This window comes from Neovison vison, chromosome 6, assembly GCF_020171115.1.
Source record: "Neovison vison isolate M4711 chromosome 6, ASM_NN_V1, whole genome shotgun sequence".
NCBI classification, from domain to species: Eukaryota; Metazoa; Chordata; class Mammalia; order Carnivora; family Mustelidae; genus Neogale; species Neogale vison.
This window is the reverse complement of record NC_058096.1, coordinates 49,498,779-49,518,561: the sequence shown is the minus strand read 5'-3', so window position 1 is coordinate 49,518,561 and position 19,783 is coordinate 49,498,779. Positions and strand designations below refer to the sequence as shown.

General features: G+C 36.4%; 1 protein-coding gene across 4 annotated transcripts in view; it reads left to right on the top strand.

The window, feature by feature from the left end:
* The window catches only part of SENP7 (SUMO specific peptidase 7), a 163,121-nt gene that overhangs the window by 48,192 nt on the left and 95,146 nt on the right, over window positions 1-19,783 (top strand). For all 4 annotated transcript variants that reach the window (XM_044251267.1, XM_044251266.1, XM_044251265.1 and 1 more), the window contains exon 4: window positions 3,630-3,727. In XM_044251267.1, the coding sequence (XP_044107202.1) occupies window positions 3,630-3,727 (98 nt within the window). The remainder of the gene's footprint in view (window positions 1-3,629; window positions 3,728-19,783) is intronic.

Below are 19,783 nucleotides of genomic sequence, written 5' to 3'. Positions count from 1 at the left end.
TCGGTAATAGAGATATGCAAAGCTTGTAATGGTTTGTAGAAGAGATTGCTTTACTTTGCTAGAGGTGAGGAAGGTTTCTTGGTGATACTAGAATTGGGGCTAACTGGACAAAGAGAACTAGGGAGGGTAAAGCATATTCTAGTAAGGAAACATGTTCAAGGATGAAACTGCATAGCACTTTGAGGGAACTATGGATAGTTTAGTATTGTCAGAATACAAGATGCATGGGAAGCAGAAGTGAGAAATGAAAACACAATTATTATTATTATTTTCCTTCTTTAGGTAGTCAGAAGCACTTAAGAATTTAAGCAGAAGAATGACATCAGATATGAATTTTTGAAAGATTTAACTTTCATGATGGAGCAGATGCTAGATTACAGGTTAAGAGACCATTGGCAGGGAATCCCATTAGGATAACATTGTAAGAGTCCTGGTCAGAAATAAAAAGAGGCAGAACTAAGACAGTGATAGTGAAAATCGAGAGAAGATGTAGTTTTAATCTTGTTATATTGATAGATTTACATTTTTTAGTGAAATGAGAGTGATAAATGTGTTTAAGTTGGTATGATGGGGGCATTTCTGAGAATTTGTCTAATTTAGAATTAAATTATTGGGAGGAGCATGGGCTTTTATGGGAGAGAGACTTGGGTTCATTGGTCAAAAACTTCCCTTTCCTTTGATAAAATGTGTTTTATACCATGGAGGACTATGGTGATAATGAGATAACATAATTTCTAGAGAATTAAAAAAGGTATTTATCAAGGGCTGACATGTTTAAGACAGTGGTTTGTTTTTCACTACTTAAAATTTTTTTATCTTTTAAAAATTTATTTTAAATTGTGGTAAAATACACATAACATAAAATTTATCATTTTAACCATTTTTAAGGGTACAATTCACTGGCATGAACTACATTCACATTGTAATGCAATCATTACCACCATCCATCTCCAGAACTCTTTATATCTTGCAAACCTGAAACACTACCTATTAAACAATACTCCATTCCCCCCCGCCCCGGCCCCAGGCAACCACCATTTTACTTTCTGTTTGTACGAATTTGACTATTTTAGATATTTCATACAACTTGAATCATACAGTATCTGTCCTTTTGTTACTGACTTTTTTACACATCTTATAATGTCATCGTGTTGGGAAAAACCGAGTTTTCCTCCTTTGTTTCTGATTTACTCTTACACTACTATCATATTTACAATACTTTTGACACCAGTTATGTGTGGGTTTTCCCCTACCAAGCAATGCTCTGTGACACCAGCTGGGTATTCTATAATTTAATTCAGTTATGACACTACTTGAAAGTAGTGTCAGACCCCACAAGTTAAGGGCTTGGTCCCATAAGAATGCTTCCATCCTACTTCAGATGCCAGCCAGAAGTCCAGCTGTCACCTGTGCTTGTGATCTAGTGGCTATAAATCTGAGGTTCTCCCAGCTACCCCATCAGGTTTGATTACTTTATGCTAGAGATGCTGGGAGAACTCAGAAAAATACTTAAATTTATCAGTTTATTAAAGAATATAGTAAAGAATACAATTGAACAGCTAGATGAAGAGATAACACAGGATGAGGTCTGGGAGGGTCTCCAGTGCAGAAGCCTTTGTCCTTGTGCAGTTCACGGGTGTGGTATGTGGATGTGTTCACCAACCTGAAATTACTCTGAACCCCATACTGTTGGGATTTTTATGGAAGCTTCCTCATGTGGGTATAACTTATTAAGTCTGTTTTCAGCTCTTTCCCCCTCTCTAGAGAATGGAGGGTGGGGCTAAAAATTCCAAATTTCTAATTATGGCTTAGTCTTTTTGGTGACCAACTCTCATCCAGGAGCCTTCCAGGAGCCCACCCAGAATAACCTATTTTATTTTATTTATTTATTTATTTATTTATTTTTTTTTTATGTTTTATTTTTTTTTTCCAATTTATTTATTTTCAGAAAAACAGTATTCATTATTTTTTCACCACACCCAGTGCTCCATGCAAGCTGTGCCCTCTATAATACCCACCACCTGGTACCCCAACTTCCCACCCCCCCCGCCACTTCAAACCCCTCAGATTGTTTTTCAGAGTCCATAGTCTCTCATGGTTCATCTCCCCTTCCAATTCACCCAAAAGCACATACCCTCCCCAATGTCCATAACCCTACCCCCCTTCTCCCAACCCCCCTCCCCCCAGCAACCCACAGTTTGTTTTGTGAGATTAAGAGTCACTTATGGTTTCTCTCCCTCCCTATCCCATCTTGTTTCATGGATTCTTCTCCTACCCACTTAAGCCCCCATGTTGCATCACCACTCCCTCATATCAGGGAGATCATATGATAGTTGTCTTTCTCCGCTTGATTTATTTCGCTAAGCATGATACGCTCTAGTTCCATCCATGTTGTCGCAAATGGCAAGATTTCGTTATTTTATTTATTTGACAGATCACAGGTAGGCAGAGAGGCAGGCAGAGAGAGAGAGAGGAGGAAGCAGGTCCCCGCTGAGCAGAGGGCCTGACTCGGGGCTCGATCCCAGGACCCCGGGAACATGACCTGAGCCTAAGGCAGAGGCCCCAGCCCACTGAGCCACCCAGGTGCCCCGAACAACCTCTAGTACAAAAGACACTCCTATCACCCAAGAAATTACAATGGTTTCAGGAGGCCTGTGTTAGGAATGGGGATCAAGGATCAAATATTATAACAAAAGATCCTCCTATCAATCCAGGAAATTGTAAGGGTTTTAGGAGCTCTATGTCAGGAAATGGGGCAGAGACCAATATATATATTTTTTGTTCTCCGACAGTCATCAAGGGTTATCCATGTTGTGGCATGTGTGAAAGTTAACTTTTTAAGACTGAATAAAAAAAAGACTGAACAGTATTTCATTGTATCCATTTTTTTTTTTTTTTTTTTTTTTTTTTTTACTGATGGGATACTTGAATCACTTCTACCTTTTAACTTTTGTGAATAGTGCTGCTATAAGCACAGGTGTACAAATCTCTTTAAGGAAAACAGTGTTTTAAACTTAATACATATGTAGTCATCTTCTGTCCTTGTGAGATAGCGACTATTATGTCCATTTTAATGATAAGGGAACTAATGGAGAGAAGGAAACTAATGCAGAGAAGATAAATAATTTACTTGTCTAGATTCATATTCTTTTGTATTAAATAATTTTAATTTTTGGGTTTAGTCAGATTAAATCTAAAACCCTCTTAATAAGATGTGTGACTCTTTCCTAAAATTTTCCATTTAGCAATTCATAGGGAACCAGTTGTAATCCCTTCCAGTTGTTATAAATGCAACTTCAAAATCACAGACCCCATTTAACTTGGTATATAATAATTTTTATTTCCTTTTGTCTTACAAAATCATACGATTATGTAAACTTTGGAGCCTCAAAATGTTGCATTTCCTAACTAAACTTACTTTGACATTTTAAAATATCCTCCTTCTATTTTTTTGGTGGACTTATATTTCTGTACTAGCAAAAGAGCCAGGGGGTTTTGTGGATTGCACTTTTTTTCTTTTGTGCCCTATTTGGCTGTTTATCTTGAATTTCTAAATAAAAGCAAATTTAAGTGCCTTGTAATTGTAATATTGTCATACTTAGTATTAAATTCCATTTTTTCCCCCCCAGTGGAAAAGAAGCCTAAGAAATAAGGTCCTATCTCTAGACCATAAAAGTAGAAAAGGTGTCCGTGGACGTCCTGTCACTTCTAAAACATCACCAGAAAGGTAAGATAATGTGTGTATGACATAAGATGGACTTATATTGTGTATAAATAGTGTGACCATGGGTGATTCATCTAACCTCTTTGGGTCTCAATTACCATTCTTTTGAAATACAAAGACTGAATTCAAGATTCAGTTCTGTTTCTCTTCAAGCTTGGACTTTCTGTAATTCTATGTCATTTTAACTCCTTGTTTTTGTGCATTTGGAACATCTTGATAAACTTTAGCTGATAAAACAAGAGTTAAATATAGACTGATTGTAATGCTTGATTCATCATTTGTGGTCTGCAGTAAGAAGGATGCTCAACTTAGCAATCCTCTGACTAGTCATATTGTTAGTGAATTATGGTTATACTAGAATTAAATATTTGGGGTATTGTATTACAGTTAAAGGAAATTTAGAGCACTTTAGGATTGGACATCTGTTAATGATTAAAAAGCTGTTATTGTGCAAAAGAGCGTTGAATTTTCTTATTTAGAATAGTGAATGAATGAAAAAATGAGTAGTAAAGTAAAAATTACAGTTACTGGGAGATCACATGAATTAGAAGACATTAGTCTTGGAGTTCTTAAATTTATGTCAGAGGACTTTCTGAGGTACTTAATCTTATTCTCCCTTTTCAAGTTAATTGTCTGTAGGAAATGAAAAACATATTGGTGATTCCATATCCTTACCAATAGTTAATTCTCTCCCTTTCTCTCTCCCTTCCTCCCTTCCTTCCTCCCATAGATGTCCCTGTGGGTGTGAAATGGTACCTCATTGTAGTTTTGATTTGTATTTCCTAATGATGTTATTTTTTTATGTGGTTGTTGGTCATTTTTTATCTTTTTTGGAGAGTAGTCTATTTAGATCCTTTACCATTTTAAAATTGTGTTGTTTCCATTTTTGTTGAGTTGTAAGAATTATTTTTATAGTCTGTATACAGGTCTTTTTTTTTTAAGATTTTATTTATTTGTCAGAGAGAGAGCGAGCACAGCAGGCAGAGTGGCAGGCAGAGGCAGAGGGAGAAGCAGTCTTTCCACTGAGCAAGGAACCTGATGCGGGATTCAATCTGAGGACCTTGGGATCACGGTCCTGAGCCCAATGCACCTGCTTAATCGACTGAGCCACCCAGGCGTCCCTACAAGTCTTTATCAGATACATGATTTGCAAACATTTTCTCCCACTCAGTGTTTCACTTTCTTGATGTTGATAGTGTCTTTTGAAGCACAGAAATTTTTTCATTTCAAAAAACTCTCATTTATATATTTTTCTTTTGTTGCTGTGCTTTTGTTGTCTTAGGAAACTGTTTCCTAATCTGAGGTTATAGTGATTTAATCTTGGGTTTTCTTCTAAGAGTTTTAAGATTCTACCTATTAGATTTAGGTCTTTTATCCATTTGGAGTTAGTTTTTGGATATGATACGAGATAGGCATCCAAATTTATATTTTTGTTTGTGAATATGCAGTTGTCCCAGTACCATTGGTTGAATAGGTACCAATTTTTTGGGTACTTTTGTTTAAAATCAATTGACTATAAATATAAAGATTTATTTCTGGATTTGGAATTATATTCCATTGACTTATGTATCTGTTTTTTTGCCAGTACCACTATGTCTCGATTACTACAACTTGGCATTGAGTTTGGAAATCTGGAAGTGAGAGACTTCCAACTTTATTACATTTTTCAAGATTGTTTTGGTTGTTTTGGGTTCCTTGTATTTCTAGTTGAATTTTAGAATCAGATTGCCACTTTTAACAAAAAAGCCAGCAAGAATTTTGATAGAGGATGTGTTGAATCTGTAGACTAATTTGGGGATTTTGGCCATATTTGACTTAATATTTAAAAGTCCTCTGATTCATGGACATGAATATCTTCCCATTTATTTAGATGCTTTTTAATTTCTTTCTACAGTGTTTGGTTATTTATTTTCTTCTTGATGCTGTTGTGACTAGAATTTTTTTTAAATTTTATTTTCACACTGTTCATTGTTAGTGTATAGGAACTGATTTATAATATGCTGTGACTGTGTCTTACTAATTCTAGAAGTTTTTAGTAGATTGTTTGGAGTTTTGTTCATAAAGGCAGTTTTACTTCTTTATTTCCAATTGGAGGCCTTTAATATTCTTTCTTTGCTTAATTGTCCTGGCTAGAACATCTAGTACAATGTGGAATAGAAGTAGTGAGAATGGACATCTTTCTTTTTTCCCCCACTCTCAGAGCAAAAAGTTAGTATTTTACCATTATCATTACCATTATTTACCATTAGTATCATGTCAGCCAGGTTTTTCTTAGATGCTTTGCTGTCGTTTGAGTGTCTGTGTCCCCTCAAAATGTTTATGTTGACATTCCCAGCTATTGGATCAACATGGATGGGACTGCAGGAGATTATGCTAAGTGAAATAAGTCAAACAGAGAAAGTCAGTTATCATATGGTTTCACATATTTGTGGAACATAAGGAATAGCATGGAAGACATTAGGAGAAGGGAAAAACAAAGGGGGAGAAATTGGAGTGGGAAATGAATCATGAGAGACTATGGACCCTGGGAAACAAACAGAGGGTTTTAGAAGGGAGGAAGTGGGGGGTTGGATGAGCCTGATGGTAGGTATTAAGGAGGGCATGGATTGCATGAAGCACTGGGTGTTACACACAAACAAGGAATCATGGAACACTACATCAAAAACTAATGATGTACTGTATGGTGACTAACATAAAACAATTAAAAAAAAAAGATATTCTAATGCCCAGTGTGATGGCATTTGGAGATGGGGTCCTTAGGAGGTTGTTTAACTCATGAGGGTGGAGCACTCATGAATGGGATTCCTGCCTAAATAAGAGACCTCACAGAGCTTCCTCGTTTCTTCCATCATGTGAAGACACAGTGAGAAGTTAGCAATCTGCAGTCTAGAAGAGGGCTTTTACCAGAGCCTGACCATGCTGGCTGGCACCCTAATCTTGAACTTAGCCTCCAGAGCCATGAGAAATGAATGTTGTTTATAAGCCACCCACTTTATAATATTTTGTTATAGTAACCCAGATAGACTAATACCTACCCATTTTCATGATGAGGAAGTTCCTTTCTATTACTAATTTGTTGGAGGCTTTTTATCATGAATGTGTGTTGGATTTTGTCAAATGCCTTTTCTGCATTCATATTACATAATTTGTATCCTTTATTGACATAATGTATTAATAACATAATAACATAACTTTATTTTAAAATCTTAAACTAACTTTGATTCTTGGGACAAATCCCACCTGATCCTAATTTATTATCCAATTCATATGTTGCTGGATTCAGTTTGTTAGGATTTTGTTGAATATATTTACATTTTCATTAAGAAGAGAAATTTAACTGCTGTTTTCTTTTTTTTTAAGATTTTATTTATTTATTTGACAGAGAGAGAGATCACAAGTAGGCAGGGAGGAAGGCAGCGAGAGAGGGAATCAGGCTCCCTGCTGAGCAGAGAGCCATATGCAGGGTTTGATCTTAGGACCCTGAGATCATGACCTGAGCTGGAGGCAGAGGCCTAACCCACTAAGCCACCCAGCTGCCCCTAATTGCTGTTTTCTTAAGTTCTCTCTGTCTGGCTTTGGAATCAGGTTAATACAGGCCTTAAATAATGAGTTGGAAGTGTTCTCTCTTCCTTTTGTTTCTCTGGAAGAAGTTTTGGAGGGTCAATATTAATTTTTCTTTAAATGTTTTGTTTTTAAGATTGTATTTTTTTAATTTTATTTTTTTATTAACAGTTTTACTTATTTGTCAGAGAGAGAGAGAGAGAGCTCGAGCGAACACAGGCAGGGGGAGCAGCAGGCAGAGGGTGAAGCAGGCTCCCTGCTGAGCAAGGAGCTGGATGTGGGACTCTATCCTAGGACTCCAGGATGATGACTTGGGCTGAAGGCAGATACTCAACTGACCAAGCCACCCAGGTGTCCCTAAGATTGTATTTTTAAGGAATCTCTACACCCAACGTGGGGCTTGAACTCAGATTGTGAGATGAATAGTCAATAGTCACAATCTCTTTTGTCTGAGCCAGTTTTTCTTTGACTGTTTGATCAAATGCCTCAATGAGCCATCTGGTCATTACCATTTTGCATGTGTGTGTGTTTGTATGAAGTTTTCACATTACAACTATAAATTTTTATTTGTTGTAGCTCTATTCAGATATTCTTTTTTAAATTTTTATTTATTTATTTATTTTTTAAAAGATTTTATTTATTTATTTGAGAGAGAGACAGTGAGAGAGAGCATGAGCGAGGAGAAGGTCAGAGGGAGTAGCAGACTCCCCGTGGAGCTAGGAGCCTGATGCAGGACTCGATCCCAGGACTCCGGGATCATGACCTGAGCCGAAGGCAGTCGTCCAACCAACTGAGCCACCCAGGCGTCCCCAGATATTCTTTTTTTTAATGTCAGTTTTGGTAGCTGTGCCTTTCTAGGAATTTGTACGTTTATAAGTTGTCTAATTTATTGGCGTATGCTCATTCAAAATATTCTCTCATAATCTTTTTACTTACTGTAATATAGTTGATGATCTCTTTTCCATTACTGATTTACTAATTTGCGTCTTCTTTCTCTTTTTCTGTTCAGTCTTCCTAAAGATTTGTTAATGCTGTTGGTCTTTTCAGTGAACCAACTTTAGATTTCATCAATTCTTCTTATTGGTTTTCTGTATTTTATTTATTTCTACTATAATCTTTTTTTCCCTTGTTCTTATTTTGGAAATAGTTTGTACTTCTTTTTCTAAATTTTAACGTGTATGGTAAGGTTATTGATTTGAGGTTTGTCTCCTTTTCTAACATAGACGTTTATAGTTTTAAATTTCCCCTGAGCTATATTAGCTAGTTATATCTCATAAATTTTGGTATGTTGTGATGTTCTTTTCATTAATCTTGAAAGTATTTTCTGATAGGTAAGATTTTTTGGACCCATTTGTTATGAAAGTGTATATAATTTAATTTCTGCATATTTTTAAATTTCAGAGATTTTCTTCTGTTAATTTTTTATTGAGATATAATTGACACAACATTATATTATTTTCAGGTATACAATGTAATGATCCAGTATTTGTATATATTGAGAAATGATCACCACAGTAAGTCTAGTTGGTCCTTCTGCGTGTACAGTTTAACATTTTTTTTTTCTTGTGATGAGAACTTTTGAGATTTACTCCCACTCCCTTAGACATTTTCAAATATACAATACAGTGTTATTAACTATAGTCACTGAGCTCTATAGTATGTTACCGTGACTGACTTGTCTGTTGTTAGTTTTTAATTGAATTTCACTGGGGTCTGAGAACACTTTGTATAATTTCCTTTCTTGCAAATTAAAAAAAAAATATTTCATTTATTTATTAGCAAGTGAGAGAGAGAGAGAGAGTATGAGCAGGGGGAGGCACAGAGGGAGAAGCAGACTCCCTGCTGAACAGGGAGCTTGACATGGAACTTGATACCGGGACTCCAGGATCATGACCGAAGCCGAAGATAGACACCTAACCAACTGAGTTACTCAGGCGGCCCACCTTTCTTGTGAATTTACTGAGCTTTATTTTATGGCATCACGTATGGTCTTGAGTCTTTTTGCAGAATATTTTGTGTATTTCAGAAGAATATGTATTCTTTTCCTGTTTGGTGGAGTGTTCTGTAGCAGTCTGTTAGGTTGAATTAGTTGATACTGTTATTCAAGGCTCCTGTTATCCTTGATGATGTTCATTCTAGTATTTCTAAAAATTCTCAAATGTTTTGAAGTATCGAACCATTACTGTTGAATTTCTCTCTTTTGTTTTATCAGTTTTTGTTTAATGTATTTTGTTGTCCTGTTATTAAGTGTATGGATATTTGTAATTGATGTATCTTTCTGATGAATTAACCCTTTTATCAATGAAATGTCCCACATTATCTCTATTTTTGTTTGTTTTAAGGTCTATTGTGTCTGATATTGATATACTCCATTTGTCTTAAGATTGGTGTTTGCATGGTGTACCTTTTTTCACCTTTTCACTTTGAACCTATTTCTTTCAATCCAAATTGTCTCATTGAGAGCATTTAGTTGGATCTTGTCCTGGCAATTTGAGCTGCTATATAGCAAAGTACCATAGACTGGGAGGCTTATAAACAACAAATATTTGTTTTTCATAGTTCTAGTGGCAGGGAAGATCACTATCAAAGCCCTAGAAGCTTCATTGTATATGAGGGCTTCTTGCTTTGTGCAAATAGCCATCTTTTCATTGTATCCTCAAAGGGTGGAAAGGGTCTCTCTTAGGCCTCCTTTATAAGAGTGCTATTTATAGGATTGCACTCTCATGATCTAATCACTTCCAAAAGGGCCCCCTCCAATACTATCACTTTGGGGGTTTAGGTTTTTAACATAAGAATTTTTAAGGGAAACAACGTGGCAGGTCTTGACTTTTCATCTATTCTGGCAGTTTCTGCCTTTTGACTAGATTGTTTAATCCACTCACAATTCATGTGAAAATGTCAGTAGGGCCATGCTTCCTCTAAAGCTATCTCGGAGGCTCCATAGCTCAGGGGTTAGAGCACTGGTCTTGTGTATGTGCTGCTGAAGCGAGCACAGAGCGCTGATCTAGTGAAGGCATCAGGGAGAACCTGTTCTTGTCTCTCTCCTCTCTTCTTCAGGCATTCCTTGTGTTTTGGATGCATCACTGCAATCTTTTTTGTTTACATATTCTCTCCAGGTGTCTTCATGTTGTCTTTCCTTTGTGTATTTCTGTTTCTGTGTTCAATTTCCAGTGGTTTTTTTGCTTTAAAGATTTTATTTATTTATTTATTTGCCAGAGAGAGAGAGTGAGAGAGAGTGTGTGGGAGAGTTGAAGCAGCAGGAGTGGCAGGCAAAGGGAGCTGCAGGCTCTTTGCTGAGCAAGGAGCCTACTGAGGGACTCAATCCCAGAACCCTGGGATCATGACCTGAGCCAAAGGCAGGTGCTTAACTGACCGAGCCATCCAGGCATCCCTACTTTGCAGGTTTTATAAGGACTCCAATCATAATGTATTATGGCCTAACTTGTTGATGTCATTTTAACTTCATTACCCCTGTAAAGACAATATTTCCAAGTAAAGTAACATTCTGAGATACTGGGGTTAGGAGTTTAGACTGTCTTTTTTTCTGGGGCACAATTCAACCCCAAAAAACAATTTTAATGTGCAAGAGGAATTGAGCTTCTTTTGGGACCAGTGATTTCTTTTCTTGAGGAAATAAACTGGCAATCTGTCAATTTCCTTTTCCTCATTCTTTATTGCTTCTTAAAAATTCAGTCCTTCCTCGTTATTTTGTGTTGCCTTTTTTTGTGTGTGTGCAGCTTCTGATTATAGAACTATTCTGGTTTTCTATTTCTTTTTTTTTTAAAGATAAACTTTATTGGTATATCATTTACTAGAAGAGTATGTGTCAATTTTAAGTATAAGTTTTTATAATTTTTGACAGATACTGCTTTTTTTATTGTAAAATTCACAAAACACAAAATTTACCATCTTAACCATTAATAAAAAGAATTTTTTATTTGAGAGACAGAAAAAGAAAGAGCACATGGTGGGGAGGAGCAGAGGGAGAGCGTCTTAAGCAGATCTGTGCTCAAAATGGAGCCTGGTGCGGGGCTCATCTTACTATTATTTTTCAAAAAGATATTTATCTATCCATCTATCTGTCTATCTATCTATTCATTTACCTATCAGAGAGTCAGTGAGTACACAAGCAGGGGAAGCAGCAGGCAGAGGGAGAAGCAGGTTCCCTGCTGAGCAAAGGGTGCTCAACTTACAACTCTGAGGTCATGACCTGAGCTGAAACCAACAGTTGGCTACTTAAGTGACTGTATCACCCAGACACCCCCCCATCTTAACCATTTTTAAATGTGTAGTTTAGTGGGTTTTTTTAAAATTATTTTTAAGGATTTTATTTATTTATTTGACAGACAGAGATCACAAGTAGGCAGAAAGGCAGGCAGAGAGAGAGGAGGAAGCAGGCTCCCCGCCAAGCAGAGAGCCCAATGCCGGGCTCAATCCCAGGACCCCGAGACCATGACCTGAACCAAAGGCAGAGGCTTAACCCACTGAGCCACCCAGGCACCCCAGTTTAGTGGTTTTATTTATTTTTTTTATTAAATATTTTCTCGTGTTTATTTATTATTAATTTTTAATATGCCATTCATAGCTTGCTTTTTTAATTATTTTCTTGTAGTTTAGTGGTTTTAAATACATTTATAATGTTGTACTAACATCAATGCCATCCATCTCTACAACTCTTCATCTTGTACTACTTAAACTGTATACTCATTAAACGGTGACTACCAATTTCTCCCTTATCCTTCAGACCCTAGTAACCACCATTCTACTTCGTATGGATTTGAGTACTTTAAAGTGCCTCATGTAAGTGGAATCATTGATTATTTATTTGTGGTTAGCTTATTTTACTTGGCACAATGTCCCCAAGTTCATTTATATTGCAACATGTCAGAATTTATTTATTTATTTATTTTTTAAAAAGATTTTATTTATTTATTTGACAGAGAGAGATCACAAGTAGGCAGAGAGGCAGGCAGAGAGAGAGAGAGGATGAAGCAGGCTCCCTGCTGAGCAGAGAGTCCGATGCGGGACTCGATCCCAGCTGGTTAAAATTATATTGTGTGTGTGTGTATGCCCTCTCTCTCTCTCTCTCTCTCTCTCTCTCCACACACACACACACACACACACAGCACACAGTTTTGCTTAGCCATTAATCTGTCAGTGGACACTTATGTTGCTTCCACATTTTTACTATTGTGAATAATGCCACTGTGAATGTGGGTATACAAATATATTGTTAAAACCCTGTTTTCAGTTCTTTGAAACTGGGATAGATACCCCAAAGTAGAATTGCTGGATCTTGTGGTAATTCTGTTTTTTGTTTTTATTTTTTATTCACTGTGCTCTTTTCCATAGCAGATGCACCATTTTACATTGCCACTAGTTGTATGCAAGGGTTCCACTTTTTCTGCATCTTCATCAATGCTTTTAATTTTTTCATAATAGCCATCCTAATGGTGTGAATTAATAGGTGGTTGTGTTTTTGATTTGTGTTTCCCAAATAATTAGTGATGTTAAATATCTCTCCATGTGCTTATTAAGCATTTGTATATCTTCTTTGGAGAAATGTTTATTCCAGTTTTTTGCTGACTTGGGCAGGTTTTTTGTTGCTGTTGAGTTTTAGTTTGTCTCTATATTCAGAATATTAATGCCTTATTAAATACATGACTTACAAATATTTTATCCCATTTTGTGGGTTGCCTTCCTACTTTTGTTCATATTTTTTGAGATGCTTAAAATCCTTAATCTTCATAAAGTAGTTTGTTTTGTGTTTCCTGTGCTTTTAGTGTTATATTAAAGAAATTGGTGTCAAATTCATTGCCATGGTCATGAAGATTTTCCCATATGTTTTCTTATATGAGTTTTATAATTTTAGCTCTTGCATTTAGTTCTTTAATCCATTTTGTGTTGATGTTTGTATATGGAGTTGAGTAGAAGTCCAACTTCGTTCTTTGGCATGTTTATATCCAGTTTTCCCAGCACCATTTTTGAAAATGCTGTCCTTTCCCCCATTGAATGGTCTTGGCACTCTCGCTAAAAAACATTTACTATATAGGGGTACCTGTATGGCTCAGTCAGTTAAACATTTGACTCTTGATTTCAGCTCAGGTCTTGATCTCAGTGTTGTGAGTTCAAGCTGCACATTGGGCTCCATGATAAGTGTGGAGTCTGTTTAAAAAAAATTAAAAACATTTGCTATATAGAGTTTATTTCTCAGTTCTCTATTCTGTTCTATTGATCTGTATGTTTCTTATGCCAATGCCACACTGTTTTGATTACTGTAACTTTATATTAAGTTTTGAAATCAAGAAGTGTAAGTTCTCCAGCTTTGTTTTTCTTTTTCAAGATTGTTTTGGCTATGGAGTCCCTAAAGTTCCATAAGAGTTTTGGGATAGGTTTTTTTTTAAAATTTTTTGATACAGTTGCATTGAACCTATAGATTGCTTTGAGTAGTATTTATATCTTAACATTTAGCTTTCCTATTCATGAGCATGTAATGTGATTACATTTATTCATGTCTTTAATTTCTTCTAGCCGTGTTTTGTAGTTTTCATTTTATGTGTCTTTTACCTCCTTGGTTAAGTTAATTCCTAAAGCTTCTTCTTTTTGATGCTATTATAAATGGAATTGTTTACATTTCCTTTCAGATTTTTCATTGTTAAATGTATAGGTATGCAGCTGATTTTTGTGTTGAGTTTGTATCCTGCCACCTTATTTGGTTCATTTATGTAACAGTCTTCTTGTGGAATTCTTCGGGTTTTCTATGAATAAGATGATACCATCTCTAAAAAGGACTGAAAAAATAGAAGAAAAAATAGAAGTCTTTTTACTTAATCCTTTTCGGTTTTGGTGCCTTTATTCTTTCTTTTTTGGTCTCATTGGCTATGTACTGTGTTGAGTAGAAATAGCAAAAATGGGCATCATTTTCTTGTTCCTGATCTTACAGTAAAAGATTTTAGTCTTTCACCACTAAGTATGATGTTTGCTTGGATTTTTCATGTATGGCCTTTATTATGTTGAAGTAGTTTCCTTCCAGCCCTGGTTGAGTGTTTTCATCATGAAAAGATACTGAACTTTGCCAAAATTTTTTGTATTAGTTGGGATGATCATTTGTCTTTTTTCTATTCATTTTCTTACTGTGGTCTTTATACTGATAAATTTCTGTATGTTGAACCATTCTTGCATTACAGGAGTAAATCCCACTTGGCCATGGTGTATAATGTTTTTAATTTGCTACTGAATTTGGTTTGTTATTATTTTTTGAGGAATTTTGAGTCAATGTTCATAAGGTCTTTAGTTTTCTTTCCTTGTGGTGTCTTTGTCTGGCTTCAGTATCAGGGTAATGCTGTCCTCATAGAATAAGTTAGAATTGTTCTTTTAGCTTCCATTTTTGGGAAAAGTTTAGAATGATTGCCTTTACTCATAAAATTTTGGAATTTACCAGTGAAACCATCAGGGCTAGGGCTTTTTTTTGTTGGGAGGCTCACTGATTCAATCTTCTTACTAATTTTAGGTCAAGTCAGATTTTCTTTTTCTTTGTGATTCAGTCTAGGTTTTCTATTTTTAGGTATTTGTACATTTCATCTACATTATCCAATTTGTTGACATACAGTTCGTAGTACTCAATAATAATCCTTTGTATTTTTGTGGAATCATTAGCAATGTCCCCACTTTAATTTTTGATTTTAGTAATTTGCATCATCTTGCTTTTTTTCTTCACTCATTTTACTAAAGTTTGCCATGTTTGTTGATTTTTTTAAAGAACCAACTACTAGGTTCATTAACCTTTTCTTTTTTCTTCTGTATGTCATTTGCTCTGCTCTTTATGATTTCTTTTTTCTGTTAGCTTTGAATTTATTTTTTTCTTCTTTTCTTCTAGTTCCTTAAATTGTAAACTTTGGTAGTTGATTTGAGGTCTTTATTTTTTTATAAGGTAAGAATTTATAGCTAAAAAATACCTCATATTACTAGTGCTTTTGTTGTGTTTTGTGAATTTTTTAAAATTTATTTTCAGCGGAACAGTATTCATTGTTTTTGCACCACACCCTGTGCTCCATACAATACGTGCCCTCCCTAATACCCACCACCTGGTTCCCCCAACTTCCCACCCCCCACCCCTTCAAAACCCTCAGGTTGTTTTTCAGAGTCCATAGTCTCTCATGGTTCATCTCCCCTTCCAATTTCCCTCAACTCCCTGCTCCTCTCCATCTCCCCATGTTCTCCATGTTATTTGTTATGCTCCACAAATAAGTGAAACCATATGATAATTGACTCTCTCTGCTTGACTTATTTCACTCAGATTTTATTTATTTATTTGACAAAGAGAGAGTGAGAGAGCACAAGCAGGGGGAGTGGCAGAGGGAGAGGCAGGCTTCCTGCTGAGCAAGAAACTGGATGCGGGGCTCAATGCCAGGACCCCTAGGATCATGACCTGAGCCAAAGGCAGATGCTTAACCAACTGAGCCACCCAGGCGCCCCTGTTTTGCAGATTTCTTTTGTATGTTGTTTTGTTTTCATTCATCTCTTAAGTATTTTCTAACTTCTTTTGTGATTTCTTCTTTGAAGCATTGGCTATTTTAGAGTGTATTGTTTAATTTCCACAGATTTGTGAAAATTATATCTAAATCTAAATCTGTTGAGACTTAATTTGTTCCTAGAATATGGTCTATCTTTAAGAATGTCCTATGTATGTATTCTCCTTTTGTTCCTGTTGTTCAGATTGTTTTTTGTGTGTCCATTAGATCTAGTAGGTTTATTGTGTCTTTTAAATCCTCAAATTTGTTCTCTTCTTTCAGATTGTATTATCCATTATTGAGAATGGGGCATCGAAGTCTCCCAGCTATTACTGTAGAACTGTCTATTTTTGTCTTCTGTTAATTCATGCTTTATATATTTTAATGGTCTGTTATTAGGTGTGTAAATGTTTATAATGGATATTTCATCTAGCTGTATTATACCTTGTATTAATACAGAATTACTTTCTTTTCTCTTATAATGCTTTTTGATTTAAAGTATATTTTGTCTAATAGCCTTGCTCTCTTTTGGTAATATTTGCATGGAATATCTTTTTCCATCCTTTCACTTTTAAACTATTTATGTCTTTGGATCTAATGTGACACTTGTGTGGACAGTATATACTTGAACCACTTTAAAAAAATTATTCTACCACTATCTTTAGATTGGGGAGTTTAATCCATTTACATTTAAAGTAAGTATTGATAAGGAGTGACTTATTTCTGTTATTTTGCTCTTTGTTTTCCATGTCTTACAGGTTTTTTTATTTGTCCCAACTTTCTTGCATTTTCCTCTTTTGTTTTGTTGATCTTTTTAATAGGGAGATGCTTCAATTCTTTTCTTTTAAAAAAAATTATTTTTACTTTTTAAATTAACACATATTATTTGCCCCAGGGGTACAGGTTTGTGAATCATCAGGCTTACACAGTTCACAGCACCCACCATGGCACATACCCTCCCCAATGTCCATCATGCAGCCACCCTATCCATACCACCCCAGCCCCTGGCAAACCTCAGTTTGTTTTGTGAGATTAAGAGTCTCTTATGGTTTGTCTCCCTCCCATACCATCTTGTTTCATTTTTTCCTTCCCTACTCTTCACAGTCCCCCACCCTGCCTCTCAAATTCCTCATATCAGAGAGATCATATAATAATTGTCTTTCTCTGATTGACTTATTTCACTCAGCATAATACCCTCTAGTTCCATCCATGTCATTGCAAATGGCAAGATTACATTTCTTTTGTTGGCTGCATAGTATTCCATTGTCTATATATGCTACTTCTTTATCCAGTCTGTTGATGGATGTCTAGGTTGTTTCCATAGTTTGGCTATTGTGGACATTGCTGCTATAAACATTCGGTTGCATGAGCCCCTTCGGATTACTACATTTGTACTACCCAGTTGTGCGAGAGTGCTGGGTCATAGGGTAGCTCTAAGTTCAGCTTTTTGAGGACCCTCCATACTGTTTTCCAAAGTGGCTGCACCAGCCTACATCCCCACCAACAGTGTAGGAGGATTCCCCTTTCTCTGCCTCCTCGCCAACACCTTACTTGTTAATTTTAGCCATTCTGACTGGTGTGAGGTGGTATCTCACTGTGGTTTTGATGTGTATTTCCCTGATGCCCGGTAATGTTGAGCACTTTTTCATGTGTCTGTTGGCCATTTGGATGTCTTCTTTACAGAAATGTCTGTTCCGTCTTCTGCCCATTTCTTGATTGGATTATTTGTTCTTTGGGTGTTGAGTTTGCTAAGTTCTTTATAGATTTTGGATACTAGCCCTTTATCTGATCTGTCATTTGTGAATATCTTCTCCCATTCTGTCAGGTGTCTTTTGGTTTTGTTGACTGTTTCCTTTGCTTTGCAAAAGCTTTTGTCTTGATGAAGTCTCAGTGGTTCATTCTTGCCTTTGCTTCCCTTGCTGTTGGCAACATCTAGGATGAAGTTGCTGTAGCTTAGATTGAAGAGGTTGCTGCCTGTGTTCTCCTCAAGGATTTTGAAGGATTCCTGTTTCACATTGAGGTCTTTCATCCATTTTGAGTCTATTTATGCATGTTGTGTAAGGAAATGGTCCAGTTTCATTCTTCTGCATATGGCTGTCAAATTTTCCCAACACCATTTGTTGAAGAGATTATTTTTTTCCATTGAACATTCTTTCTTGATTTGCCGAAGATTATTTGACCCTGGAGTTGAGGGTCTATTTCTGGGCTCTTTATTCTGTTCCATTGACGTGTGTCTGTTTTTGTGCCAGTACCATAGTGTCTTAATGATGCCAGCCTTGTAATAGAGCTTGAAGTCTGGAATTGTCATGCCACCAACTTTGGTTTTTTTTTTTCAACATTCCTCTGGCCATTTGGGGTCTTTTTTGGTTCCATAAAAACTTTGGATTAGTTGTTCCATTTCCTTGAAAAAATTGGTGGTATTTTGATAGGGATTATGTTAAACGTGTAGATTACTTTAGGTAGCATAGACTTTCACATTATTTCTTCTTACAATTCATGAGCATGGAATATTTTCCCATTTCTTTGTGTCTTCCTCAATTTCTTTCACGAGTATTTTATAGTTTTCTGAGTACAGAAAATGTCTTTGGTAAGGTTTATTCTTAGGTATCTTATGGTTTTGGGTTTAGTTGTAAATGGGATCAACTCCTTAATTTCTCTTTCTTTTGTCTTGCTTTCAGTGTATAGAAATGCAACTGATTTCTGTGCATTGATTTTTATATCCTGACACTTTACTGGATTCCTGTATGAGTTCTAGCTGTTTTGAAGTGGAGTCTTTTGAGTTTTCCACAGAAAGTATCATATCATCTGCAAAGAGTGATAGTTTGACTTCTTTGCTGATTTGGGTGCCTTTAATTTCTTTTTGTTGTATGATTGCTGAGGCTAGGACTTGTAGTACTATGTTGAATAGCAGTGGTAGTAGTGGATAGGCCTGCCATGTTCCTGACCTTAGGGGCAAAGCTCTCAGTTTTTCCCCATTGAGATACTCTCTAGGGGTTTTTCATAGATCACTTTGATGATATTGAGGAATGTATCTTTTATCCTTACACTTTGAAGAGTTTTTTTTTTTTTTTTAAGATTTTATTTATTTATTTGACAGAGAGAAATCACAAGTAGGCAGAGAGGCAGGCAGAGAGAGAGAGAGGGAAGCAGGCTCCCTCCTGAGCAGAGAGCCCGATGCGGGACTCGATCCCAGGACTCTGAGACCATGACCCGAGCCGAAGGCAGCGGCTCAACCCACTGAGCTATTTATTTATTTGACAGGGAGATTACAAGTAGGCAGAGAGGCAGGCAGAGAGAGAGGAGGGAGCAGGCTCCCCCCTGAGCAGAGAGCCTGATATTGTGCTCAATCCCAGGACCCTGGGATCATGGCCTGAGCTGAAGGCAGAGGCTTTAACCCACTGAGCCACCCAGGCGCCCCGTGAAGAGTTTTGATCAGGAAAGGATGCTGTACTTTGTCAAATGCTTTTTCAGTATCTATTCAGAGTATCATATCGTTCTTGTTCTTTTAGTAATGTATTGTATCACATTGATTGATTTGCATGTGTTGAACCAACCTTGCAGCCCAGGAATAAATTCCACTTAGTCATGATGAATAATCCTTTTAATGTACTGTTGGGTCCTTTTGGCTAGTATTTTGGTGAGAATTTTTGCATCCGTTCATCAAGGATATTGGTCTGTAAAATTCTCCTTTTTGATGGGGTCTTTGTCTAGTTTTGGGATCAAGGTATTGCTGGCCTCATAAAAGGAGTACGGAAGTTCTATTTTTTGGAAAAGTTTCAGGAGAATAGGTATTAATTCTTCTTTTAATTCTTGGCGGAATTCCCATGGGGAGCTGTTTGTTTGGAGATTTTTGATGACTGCTTCAATCTCCTTACTGGTTATGGGTCTGTTCGGGTTTTCTATTTTTTCCTGGTTTACTTTTGGTAGTTTATATGTCTCTAGGAATGCCTCCATTTCTTCCAGATTGTCCAATTTGCTGGCGTATAGT